At 31.4% G+C, this 13,741-nt stretch overlaps 1 protein-coding gene across 1 annotated transcript; it reads right to left on the bottom strand.

Annotated features, from left to right (window-relative positions):
- Positions 1–3,137: 3,137 nt before the first annotated feature.
- LOC128986139 (endocuticle structural glycoprotein SgAbd-3-like) lies at positions 3,138–10,998 on the bottom strand. The gene is made up of 4 exons (XM_054406306.1): positions 10,922–10,998; positions 6,495–6,649; positions 4,431–4,590; positions 3,138–3,385 (listed from the first exon to the last, which is right to left on the bottom strand). Exons 1-4 carry the CDS (start codon positions 10,931–10,933, stop codon positions 3,278–3,280), a joined length of 435 nt encoding a protein of 144 aa, XP_054262281.1. The 5' UTR covers positions 10,934–10,998; the 3' UTR covers positions 3,138–3,277.
- Positions 10,999–13,741: the final 2,743 nt, after the last annotated feature.

Here is a 13,741-nt window from a genome sequence, read left to right as displayed (position 1 = left end):
TGAAGACGTGCTTATTCAAATTCAAAGGCATATGCATCCTCTGTAGCAGTAGCCTTCAATGCAACAGTTAGGTGAAATCTTGACAGAACTGTAGCGGAATTGCCATTGAAAGTCCACAAGGCATATACGAAATTAAACTGGAAAAATAATAACACATAGATTTTCTTAATTTTAATTATAGGCAATATCTTGCACAATCTTTACTAACTATATAAATATGCAACAAAAAAACAGTAATAACATAATCCGATTAAGAGTCACAGCCCAAGTATTTTTAAACTGCATAGTTGAATAATCAGTTCAGTTTTAGTCCGTGAAATATATTAAGTGCCCAAAAAATCACTTTTCCAAAAAAAAATTCCCTTGGAAAGAACATAATGGTGGTAAAATAACGATTCCGATAAAAAAAACCTCGTTTAGTCAACTTATTTAGTTCCATGAAAAATAGATACAATTTTTTTTATAAGATTTGTCGATGTACCATAGATAACTGAACCAAACAGAAACGCCCTTGTACTTGATAAGTGACGAGTGTGGCAGTCTCGGTCGTGACAGTGTTAGAGACGACTCAATTAGAGACATGAATGAACTCTAGGGTATGAATGAAATGAGACACATCATCGTCCTCACTGAATGAAGAAAATGTGTATAATCCTTTGATGTAGTACGGTTTAAATTTTTTTAATTGACATGTATGGATTTCTGTGGGAAGTCTTGTTGTGATTATTTTGGTTTATATTTAAAACTATTTTATCTCCTCACTATCTTGAGCTGTAAATTACAAAAGCTTTTCATTCCTTAGTTATTTTACTGCCATGAGTTTTGTCACAAAATGTAAAACAAATACAAATTAATGGATCATATTTTGCTGAATTTCACAGGAAAAGCTGTAATGTAGTATTTATTACGTATCGTTATAGCCATAACAGTTTTTGGAATACCAATTTAGAAAATTGTGTTTTCATCATACTAGAGCAAAAATAACAATTTAATACAAGAGTTGCGGGTGTAAAAGTAGTTCTTTCACTCCATTTGGAGTCAAATTCATCATACTGTCCGTAAAGCAGCAATTTTTAGGTGCTCTACTAAAAAAATCATCGTTTGCGGGCCACTTTAAATATGGGACGGTAAAAACATATGGTAAATTTTTCGGTTTGCTCACCCCAAAATGTTATCGGTGCATTATGAAAACACTACAAATCACGTGAAATTTTTAAAGCTATGTAAACAACAATGATGATAAAATTGATGACGACTTTGTATAACCTCAAATTATGTGGTCTAATTGTCTAACGGTTAGAAGGTTATTTCCACAGTATGATGAAAATAATTGTTCATCACTCTGAGCAAAAGTGTCTTTTAAATTTCCAAGCTCGGCTGCGCCTCAGCAATAAATCCCGTTTGCGCTCCAAAAAGAGCCTCTTGCGCTCTATTGATGAACTATTAATTAATTAATTTTATTTTTATTTTTTCCTCTTAACGGTTACACCATTTTAATTTAGTCACTAGGAAGTAAAAAAGAAAACTGTTGTAAACTTAGATTGTAAGAAATAAAGTGCATACAGATTGTGGTGTATGCATTGACATCACGGTTGTAGCTTATTGTTGCACACCTGTCAATAAAAAAACAGATAGTTCGACATGTCGATAGTTTAATATACACTGATATAATCGTAATCAACCAAGTGACTGAATCGCTTACTATAGAGCTGCTTATTTGCATTAGCAAAATTGGAAACAAGTTTGAGGTAGTTTTGAGAACAATATGATTTGGACAGATCCTTTTTGAAAATTATAATCCATTAAACATTAAGAGCTTCGTTGACTATAATGAGAAATCATTTATATGGCAAACATCATAATTAATCAGTCTTATAGCTGTTATAATCCTTCAATAGTTTAAGTGTATATTTTTTCTGTGTCATTGTCAACCTTATTTTTAAGGCAGACGTGTTTATGTTTATAAATAAATGATTTTCTCTTTCCAAGAAACCATTCCAGAACAATAACCACCTGTGGTATTCCTCCGCCTCCAGGACGCCTCCTACGACGGCGAGCTACTGGACATCGTGTCCGCCCTCTGGACATAAACCCTCCAGATGATGGCGATCTTCAGGAGTCTCAAGGTTGACGGCTGACCTTCACAATGTAGGCGCGAGAAACAGTCAAGGATGCAAAATAAACTGTTAAGATACAAATTTTTATGTAGTCCACGTTTTAAAGTGTGGTTGGTTGCTTTTCATTTGTTGGCTTAATACATTTCTAGAAATGTAAAAAGATGATGACATTTTTTTTAATTCTTCCTTAGACTAATACTGAACTGAATTACTAATGTATTTTATGATTGCCAGTTAAAAAAACCTTCCTCTTCATATTATACTTTGGTTGATTTTGAAGCATTCATTGTGATATAAAAGTGCTAACAAAATACAAGTTATAATATATTTATATTTCTTTGAAAGTATATAAAAACATTTAAAAAACGCCTAATTTACAATCTTTACTTGCAGCAGCGGACTGAGTTCTTGGTCTTCTGCTGAGAGCCAAGTCAAATCGGTATTTACACTATGTACAAAACCATACGTTTCGCCCATTCTCCGGCGTGACATCCTCAGTAGCAAGGCTTAACATTCATCGATTTGACGAGGCTCTCGTCAGAAGACTTGGAATTATTATCAATAATTCATAATAATAAAAACTCAATATTATTGTTGTTCCAATTTGCTTTATGACTGCTCGTAACCCACAGTTGATATGGTTAGTAAGTCACCTTATACAAAATTACCCCACAATTAAGTCAAGTTTATTTTTTCACCAACATTTTGCCGTTTATCTTCTGAGTTGTGGTTCACGTGTTTAAGGTATAAAAGTGTAACAATGGACTGTGAGTTGTTTTAGATAGCTATTAGATTGCGGTTCTGGTCTAAGTTCTTCTTACCCCTTTGCAATGTAGATCTCAGGTACATTGTACATTGTACGATAACACTTTCCATTGTTCATAATATTTTATAGATATGCAAAATAGATTGACTATTCATACCCTATATTTATTTAGATAATCAAAAACACGTCATTGGTACTTTTTTACAAAATAATACAAACAGACTAGATTGAAATACATTTATTAACAATATAGTATACAGAGACAAGTTTGGTAACTTTGAGGATCATATCACTTTCGGGTTTGGAGAAGAATCACTGAGCTTATCACAATGTTCGTGAATTACCTGAGTCATATGTTTCGATATGTACAAATATTTTAGACCCTCTTTCTAATTTACTTCCTCTGATCATCCTTAGAAGGTGGGAGGGAACGTAGGTAGTCCAGCGCTCTCTGGATAGCTTCGGGGACCGGTGGAGGGGTGGGCAGAATAGCTCCCTGGGGCTGGAAAATGTATACGCAAATATTAGAAATTTAGTATCTATAAATAACAAGTAATTGCAATAATTGTTAACTTTTCATACTGTCTTTGTTGTTTCGTGTTGTTATTACCTCAGTGGTTAACTTATCAAATGTTGTTGCGTGAGGGAGGAGTTCAATACCGAACTTGATAGGTTTGGACTGCTTTCTCCTAAAAGACTTTGTGATGTCTCTATTTATATTGATACAAGTATAAGCAATACAAAAAAATAAATATAAACATAATCTTATAATTGGTTCATAATAAAAAATGCCAAGTCAAACTATAACAGCACTACGAGGAAACAAAAGAATGAAATCCAGTGCCGACAGTAACTAACATTTTACAACATATATAATTATACGTTTAAACTAATTTTCACAGCTCCAAAACTGTTGGTCGTTCAGTTAAAATCTTGTTATTTTTGTAAACTTTATGTCTGTTCACTAGATAAGTGAGGACTGTATTATGAAAAATGTTTAAAAAATACCGCCAAACTTTCTATTAAACTTTATAGATGAAATGGAAGGTTTTCACTACGAATGCAAGTTCCGACGGTGTTTTATTATACTTTAATTGTATTTCATGGTTTGGATTTTCAGTTATATCTATTTTAACACGTTACTACCTAGAAATGGCATATAACTATTATTCATGGCATGTTTTAATAATTTTGGTTTTAAACAACATTTCTTTAATTCTAGGTATGTGCAAAAGACCTTGGAGGATGAGTGATATATTTCTATTCTTTGATCAGCGACCATTTAAATTAGTATTTCTTCTATGTCTTTGAACACAGATAAAATATCTCTAAACATAGACCCAAGCCAATTAAAACTTAAGTTTTCTCTTTGCTTAGAAAATTTATGTGTTCAAACCAAAATGTTTTTTTAAGCACATCATTTTCTTTTCACGAACTTTAGGTTCGTTAGATACTGTAGAAGTTGATCATCAATCAATTTTCAGTGGTGCCAATATTTAGTTCGTTGTATAGCTTATATCAAGGATGGGTAAGCTTCTAGCAGTTACCTGGAAGCCATTTTCGTCAGCGATGTAGGTGATGACTACAGGTACTCCATCGTCCCCGGTGTAAGAGTAAGACCCTGTGATCACCAGAGCTTCAGTGTCTGTCCCGGCGTTCTTCAGCTGACCTTGGGCTGATGAAGCGATGCCGTTCTCTGTCTCAAAACTGTAAAATAAAATAATCTTTCATTAATAAATATAATAGGGTTGAGATGGTTAGAAATATGATTTTACAAAGTCATTGCTAAACTAATGTACACTAATTAAGTAATATGAATAATTAGGAAACGACACAGAGGTCCGAGGCTATTATAATAGATTCTATAGTTGGCCTGGAATAGTTATACTAGGACCTTACACTAAATGGTTTGTAATAGCGGCATTGATCAAAAAGTCGGTTTCATAGGTGTTTGCACGCTTCTCTGATTTTTTTAAAATTAGGGCGGGTTTAAACACAACTGGTATATTTTCACTACATAACATACAATATCTACAACCTTTTTAGAGCAAATATCATACTATAGAACTCGTTAAGGGTGATAGAATTTCCTGAAATCTTTCTGTTGGATTGTCCTTAAACGAATAAATTTTTGATCTTACAGTCAAAATATTTTTTATAATTTTCATGAATCCCTAAATATATAAGTATACTTAAGAATATCATGAATACCATTATATAATTAGACGATATCAATACTTGGCTTCTTAAGTTAGACCTGTTTCTCCGTTGGCCTACTAACATCAACGTAGAAATGTTTTGGAATTACCAAAAGTATTCCATATTGTGCTTGCACACCAATAAACCAAAAAGGATTACCCCCGAAGGAATAAGCACATGTTTACCCAAAAAGGATAAGCACATGTTGACCCGAAATATCCCTGAAACTAGCATGTTTCGTACCGTCCAAAAAAGACAATCGCAACTCCAAATGCAAATTCAAACCTCGTTTAGAACAATTCGGTAAACGTTTCCCAACAAAATTCCATAAATAGAGAGATGATCCCTGATCCAACATGTGCGACTGGTTCAGCGCTTTTCTCATGACGTAGGGTCAAGAGGTCGGGTCGAGGCTCTGGGCAGGGAATCAGCTGATCAACGGTTGATGCGTGAAAAATCAGCTGTGACTATAGTCCTGCCTCGGGATGTCTTACTGGTATCTCCATAGATGATTTTGTAATATTTTTTTAATCAGGATTGTGTAGTATTTGACGAAGCTGTCTTGGTTCTCGATTGAAACGTTTGTTTATACTTCATGCTTTTTAAATACATTAGAAACCAATTTAAACTTTAAAATGTTGTTTACTAAATGTATTATGTCTAAATTGTATTTTATTTTACTGATGGGAATATTTTAAATAAGTTAACCTTTTTGAAACTCCCTCATCTCGTATCTTTTATGGTTATTTTCCCGTACCTCAGTAAACATCTTACCAAGCTCAAAATTAAAATTACGAGTATCTATTTGATTCTTAAGTATTATTTTGGCTATTTTTCTTGTCACTAACGTGTCCACATGAATCAAAGGAAATGATTCTGATTAAAAAATATAATTTAATATTTAGTGTAACTACTTTGAATCAAAATGTTGTTGTTGATATTTACACATCAGCACTTTTACATCCTCATCCACACTGTTTCGAGTACTCCTTTTAAAATTAAATTACAGATATAATACATATATTAAATACAAATATATAGTCGTTTTATCATTTCATTAGCTATTATAGCAAGTGAATTTAAATTGAAACATATTGAATTTACAGGCCACACTCACAAACACTTTGACTGGTGAGTTCAAAGAATTTGTTTCAGTTCCAGATTCCAAGAGTATTAGTCCTACGGCCATATTTTATTAAGGAAGACATTGTAAAGAAAGGGTAAATAAAGGCCCAATGAAAATGTTTTTAAGTTGCAGTAGAAGGTAACCAGAATTATTATATACTCTAATAAGCCGCGTAACTGTAGGGTAATACAATCTAAGAATACTCCTTTAAATTGCACTATAAGAAACACATAATTATGTCATCAAACTATTGTAAAATAAACAGAGCTAATTAAATGATTCTTACTCGTAGTTGAAGGATCCATCGTAGTTGACTTCCTGAGCTTGTTTCAAAATGAGAACTTCCTTGGGGGCGGCGCCTGGTGATGCAGGGGCAGACGCCCGGGGGCGGTTGTATTGAGGGGCGGCGGCAGTGCACGCCAACAGTGCTGTTAGTACTACCTGAAACATTAAATTAAACTCTTAAGTAAAATAAAGCTAGAAGATATTAAAGCTTGCAATATATACTTAGATTTTAATATGCAGGGTTTAGGCCTACATGAAATCCCTGGATATATTTTGTGTACCTTAGGTCAAAACATAAAAAAAAACATTCTCGTATCAACATTGGTTTAAAATGTATATTTTTGTGTCGTGTTTGTGATTTTTACAAAAGTATACAAAATAAAAACGTTTGAACTCATTGAGATATTGACTTAAAACTTTGAACAAATAGCGAAAGATAGGGGCAATCATTGTAAAAAATATCAGCTTTCTAATTTATACCAGTTCAGGGGTTATTAAGGAATTAAGTTATCGAGGAACTTGTGAATATTTTCCACCATAAAATATCGCTTGCAGTTGATTTTCATTGATTCGTCATATTCTGCATACGCGTCATTTGTGTCCTCCTGCCTTCCGTTTATTTGTCCCGACCATTGTTTTCTATTATGATTATTTTTACTCATAGTTTATTGTTATAAAATACTCGTACTCGGTTTACGTTTATTTCCGCGATTTCGCTGCTTAGTCTGGAACGTGAAAATCTTGTTAGGCTTAGATTCTTTCTCAACTGGAGACCAAATCACATTCAGACCCATAAATTTCAGAAATTATTGTTTTTACTATTCGCTGTAAAACATCTCCATAATATTTATTTTAAAATAAAAAATCTTGATAACTAAAAATTAAATGAAATACAAAAAGGTGAATGGCTTGGATACAATAAAGCGCAAACATTTTAGATTTTAATCAGCACATAATAATAATGAATTACCTAAAATGATTCTTACAATAATTGAGTTTGAGTTAACCCATGCATCTTCTTGATGAAAAGCAAAACATAACAAACAACTTAAGGCAGTAAAATATTGTTGAGCAATACTTTGTGGTTTACCCATGGTTTTTAGAATTTCACAAAGCAGACAATTGTAATACGCCCTTATTTTGAGCTCTGTCAGTTGGTTGGGGGAAATAATGCAGGAATATCAGATTCTTTTTAAAATAATTTCCTTTGTTGAAATGGATTTCCTTTGTAAAACCAATTTTAAATGTGTAAGTACGTAAAGGTTTTTGAATAAAAGTAAATTTTCTAATAACCTACCTTAAAAGGTTTAATATATAAAAGGAGTGACATGGGAAAATATTTTAAGTGAATGAGTTTAATTGGAGAATAGGAACTTAGCAACGGCTAACTTCCAACTATAATCTGCTGTATTCCGTCACCAACATAAAGCTGTTGTTAAATATATGTTTGGAATATACTTAAAAGCTACTTTTTATTGCCTCAACCAAACACGTAGATTTCATATTCAAATATCTCAATAGGACTTATATTTAAAAAATAAAATTGTATTCTTTTAATCTATTTTATAAGGTAGTTGGTTTACTTAGTATAAACCTACTTATTTCTATTAAATTGACAACAAAATGTGTATGCATTATTAAAACAAGTTATGTTATTCTATTTAATTATTTTTGAACTACAGACATTTAACAAAGTCCAGAGAATGTGATGTTAAGCAGAATCTGTCGTCATAGCAAGAGTGATAGTCAATATTAACTGACACTTCAGTCTTCTCTGAGCAAATTTGTCAGATGCAAATCAGTCTAGCCGAGGTCTCGAGAGAAGTTTCAACTTCTCAAGTTACGTCCCAGGAAGAATGTCAAACATGATATGATATTTTTACATCTCTTAAGGTGGTGTAGTGACCTATTATATTTATATTGTAAAAACTAAATACCGTTTTCAGGAAATAACTGTTCTTTGGTAAGGAGTATTTTTATTTGTTTTTGTAATAATATTATGCTTCAGATTATTGTTTAGGATTAATAGTATTTGTACAATTTGGTTAGTAAGTGTTGATAATTATAGTTGGTAAGTACAATGGCCATTGCATTAAAAACCTCTTTAATAATTAAGGGACCGAAAATATTTAACTTCAGCAATAACAGTTTTTTATTCTTCTATTTTGACTGCACAAGCTGGAAATAAATTCATAAATAATAATTGTCTTTCCATTAGTACAATTATTGTTTAAAATGCACCGGTTATTTGTAGATTTAAATCAACGCATATTTACATTAGGCCTCTTAGCAATTAATGATTTAGCAGTGAAATCCTACAAGCTTAACAAAGAGCTGCGCAGCTTTTAAATGGTGTTCATTGATGCTTTACCTAATAGTTGAGTTATACGCCTTAATAAACCCATGGAATCCTTAACGAGATAATAATTGATATTGAAATTGAAAATAATAATCTTGGAGGATCATATAACTAAACAATTCTTTTAGTACAGTAAACGTATAACAAGTTCCTTTAATAGTTTTGACCGTTAAATTTGAGTTCAGTGAATAAACAACTATATAACACTATAAGACAATCAAATGGTATTGACGTTTATATGTTGATGAAGTTATAATTTTTTATTTTCTTATTGTTTTAATGTTATTTATTGTGGATACTCAGGAAGGAAACACAACAATAGTTTGTTAATTGTGTTTTTCCGATAAGACTATTTGTAATAAAAATAAAGGCAATGTTTATTTGCAAAATATTAAAAAAAACATTTTCAGTTCTTTTTACTAAACACACTTTTTAAAATATATTTGAAATTATAATTCAATGTGGTTTCTAAAGACCGTAAATAGATTAAGACTAACTCAAATGAGCTGTTTAATAATAACATCGATAATGATTTTTAAAGTGAAAATTTAAGCTATAGTTGTCATTACTTTATAAAACACTTGTAAATTCAACAGTTAAATACTAGACAAATTTACACTAAAAGACATCAATTTTGAGGAAAACAATTCTGTTGAAATTGAGCAACCAAGCTGTTCATGTACAATGTAATTTCTCTGTATTGTTCAAGCATAAGTTATTAAACTTCTCCTTTCAAAATACATTTTTATGTAGTAACGAACTGATCATTTAGAAACTATAATTTTTCAAGACATGTTAAAGAACTGATGTTAATATTGACCTTTGTACATGTAAATTTGATATATTTCATGATTTAATTGAAATTCTCCTTTTTAACCTCACTAATATTTTGCAATGACTGCCTCATATGATGGATTGAACCATTGTAATGGTTTACTCAGTGTTGTCATTTGTCAATGTCCATTGATTGATAAGCGGATGACGTGATCACGAAAGATTCATTCACCATACTTGTGTAAGGTCCATGAATGAACATCACAAATTGATTCTGTTAAAGCTGCATGTTCAGATTTCAATGTGTAGCTTCATATTCAACTAAGGAAAAAATTTTTAATTAAGTATATACGAGAAATACACAAGAGTTATTATTTACAAGAAATTTACAACGGTAAGTTTGTTCAAATTTAAAATTCTTAGGCATTATACATGCATTGTTGCATTTATGCATTTTTGTCAAATGAAATTACCTTTTGTCATAATCAAAAATGTAAGATTTAGATGAAAATCTGGCTCGCATTTCTGTTTTCATAATAATATTGTCCATAGTGCATGTGTTGTTCTATTGTCTTATTAAATAAATAACTGCAATAGTAAACATGATTATATTATATTATTGTAAGAATAGTTCATAGGTATGTATGTTTACTAATAATTAGAAAAACAAGATTTTAATAATGATTATTTATTAATGAATACTAGTTTTGGGGAACATTTTTAAAACTATCTCAAAACACAGGAGTCTTTCAGAATACTTTAATTAATTGGTTAAAAATGTGTAGCGTAGTGTGTATGAGATACATAATTTAAACTGCGTTGTAAACAATTACATTGTTGTATGTTTCTTTTCAAATTATTCCACGAGTTTTCCGATGTTTTCTAACGTACAGCCTTCCATTTAAGTCCGTAAGGGTTATTTTGAGTACTGCTCCACATTTGATTTACACTTATAACAATTGTTTATAACAGTAAATGTTTTATATGTTTGGTTTCTAATAATGAACAGTGTTGTACGAATCAATATCGATATCAGATTCATTACTTTAGTGGTATAATTAAATTGGAAAACCTAACGTATATAAGTAAAATATTACTATAACAAACAAAATAATTGCCAAGTCTTTTATTTAATCAAAACTAATAAAATTAACATACAGCGAAACTGTTAATATTTCTCTAAGTATTTACTGTTTGTATAGAGAAATATAATTGGAAATGTAATTTGTAATTCAAATTATTCCTAAACTGCATAGTTATGAAATTCAAAATAAAAGTTCTAAACGACAACTCACCAAGTTGTTCATGGTATCCCACAAGACAATCCAAATGCGAGTGATTAGAACCGTCAAATGACTGCATTTATAAGACACACGGGTCCCCCTCCCCTACGGGCCTATATTTTCAAAGTTAGGGTACTCAGCCCCCTCCCAAACAGTGAAAGGTCGCCCCCCGAGTCCCACAATAATATTTCGACAGAATTCTAATCTTGATTTATCACATGGCTCGCCTAGCTCTTCTGGTAAATCCCTCCAAATCTGAGAGGATGTGTATAATTAAATTATAAATTAGCTAATGGCTATTAACGTCTGCTGGTATTGGGAGAAGCCAGCACAAGGCCCGTGTAATGTGAAGTTATTTGAGTTATTGGTTGATTACACCGATGTGCATTTTATGGAAAAGCGCTGAGTTATGCCTATTGAATAGCGGGTCGTAATTTATGTTTTATTTGAAAAACTTTATTGTATTAAAGAATTCGTTCTCAAACTTAGTTTCGAGTACTAGGCTAAATGAAATATGTGACTATTTTCAATGATATTTTTGTAGGATTTAAAATATTTACATGTAAGCATGTTTTGTTATTCCAACTACTAGCTCACAACTCCCTATGCAGATGTTATTTTAAAAGCCGAAGGATGATTTTAAAATATATTTTAAAACCTAAATGCTCTTTATTTATACCGTTATTAATACATAACTATTCATATTCATTGTAATACATTTTTTACTATTTGAAATAGTTACATGTTATTCAACATAGAAATTAGTTCAAAGATTTTTCCATAATCAGTTATTTAAAACCGTCTTCTTCTCCTGTAACTGTCAACTCATGAACAATTTACAATCTCATATCAGTAATATGCGTCTCTGTAAAAACGTTGACTTTATGCAAACAGTATATACCCTTTATAAACTACCAAAGTTATGCTTCACAGCAACTGTAGTCTTTTATCTAACACTGTTAATAGATAATTCTTTAAATTATTTCTTGTAAATTCAACATTCAAAACCTTAAAAACAAAATGATTAAATACAATTATTTTAAACCTTTTCCTGGCATTGTTCCACAGTTTAAGTTTGCGCTCAATTAGTAAAAAAAATATATATATTTCACAATACTTTGCAAATTAATTTGCATAAACAATGTATAGCCTTGTAGTCAAAACTCAAAAAAGGAGCTTTTAGCGATAAGAACACGAATGCTTATTCATGTTTTGGGACGCTTGGGAATTTATGGCCCATTAGGACACTTTGATAGATGTCAAGGAATGTTTCGCTACTGGTGGTCTAGTAAAAAGTTGAATCAGAGAATATGATTATTTTATAAATAAAGGGATCCTAAACCGTCGCAAAGCAGGTTTTCAACACCCAACAATTCATATCAAACTTATTTAGTTGACTTGACTATTAAAAATTGCATATTTTTATGCGTACATGTCAGGCGTTAGAGTTATATTACCCGTTGCTATTGTATTTGTTGATACATTAATTACCTTCTTATGGAATTTATATTCTTATGTTGTCGTAGTATTCATTCCTATAAATTCATAACAATGAAAATTCAACTATTGCCTATATTAAAGTTAAGATTTTTAAGAGATTTGTTTACTTGATCAACCCTTAACGGGTGGACAACATTTGTTGCTTAGGGACAAAATTATCGTTTTAACTAGGATATTAGGCTATTAGTATTACAAATATCAAAGTATTTATGGTAAAAAAACATAGCTTGTCCCCGAAATTATTAAACGAACTAATAATGAATTCCAAATTAATCATTTGTATTATTCTTTTCAATAATTAATTATAGTTTTTTTTATATTTTTTTACTTCACATCCTTGAACATTATGCACTAATACAAGACCATTTTTACACATAATTTCAGCCTCGTCCCCCAAAAGATTTGGATAAAAATCATTCAACGATTAGCATAATTTGAACCATGGGCTAGGAGAAAAAGGTCAAGAAAAAGACAAAGAAAGAAAAAAGGAAAAGAAAGAATAAAGCTATGCCAGTGTCTTTTTCGTTTACTTCTCACTTCCTCTTCCAAACTACCAAACTTATCATTATAAAGATTCAAATATTTTTTTTTATGAATAATCGATCACTATAATTTAGTAGGATTTTGCCAATAGAGTTTTGAGGCCCAAAAGTCCCTCCCTAAAGCTATTTCCCAAATTCTTTTGCCGGATTTAAAAATCAATATTTTACAAAATGCTCTAAGAACAAAAAGACAATGTATATAAGACAACATTGAATATATGTACTGATAAGATATCCATTACCCACAATATTGACCAGTACCATCAATCGGTTACTTTTAAACAAACATTAATAAACAATTTAGAAAGTTTGCCATTATTAAGAAGGCAAGTTATTTTCTCAAATGTTTAAATCCATTTCCAAATTCGGGCATGACAGGCCCTCATCATGTAGTTTAACCGCTTAATAATTCAAATTAAATGCAAACATCAATTGGTTGTTGATACTACAAAATGTTAAATATAATTGGCCCCCCGTGGGTATTCCCATGTAACATATGAATGTCAAACATCGGAATTAATAAGTGTCATCCACTGATGTTGTGGAATCATCAGGTTTAGCAACTCTGGATGAAGGAGATAAGTGGGTTGGAGGGAACGGTAAAGTAAAGGCTAGTCGTGGCATACTTATGAAGGGAAGTATTAGAAACTAGTATGTCTTTATTGTGGAATCGATTGATTATAAAATCAAAGGTTTCGTGTAAAATCATATTGGACGAGTAAAATCAAGTTGGATGTGGATAAACTCATGGTCCAAAGGGTTTGGCTTAACGAAAATCTCGATTACATAA

The sequence above is a fragment of the Macrosteles quadrilineatus genome, unplaced genomic scaffold, assembly GCF_028750875.1.
Source record: "Macrosteles quadrilineatus isolate MER2022 unplaced genomic scaffold, UCM_ALF_1.0 Scaffold_2__2_contigs__length_208266976, whole genome shotgun sequence".
In the NCBI taxonomy this organism is placed as follows: Eukaryota; Metazoa; Arthropoda; class Insecta; order Hemiptera; family Cicadellidae; genus Macrosteles; species Macrosteles quadrilineatus.
The sequence above is the reverse complement of the archived record's forward strand: the minus strand, read 5'-3'. Positions and strand labels throughout refer to the sequence as shown.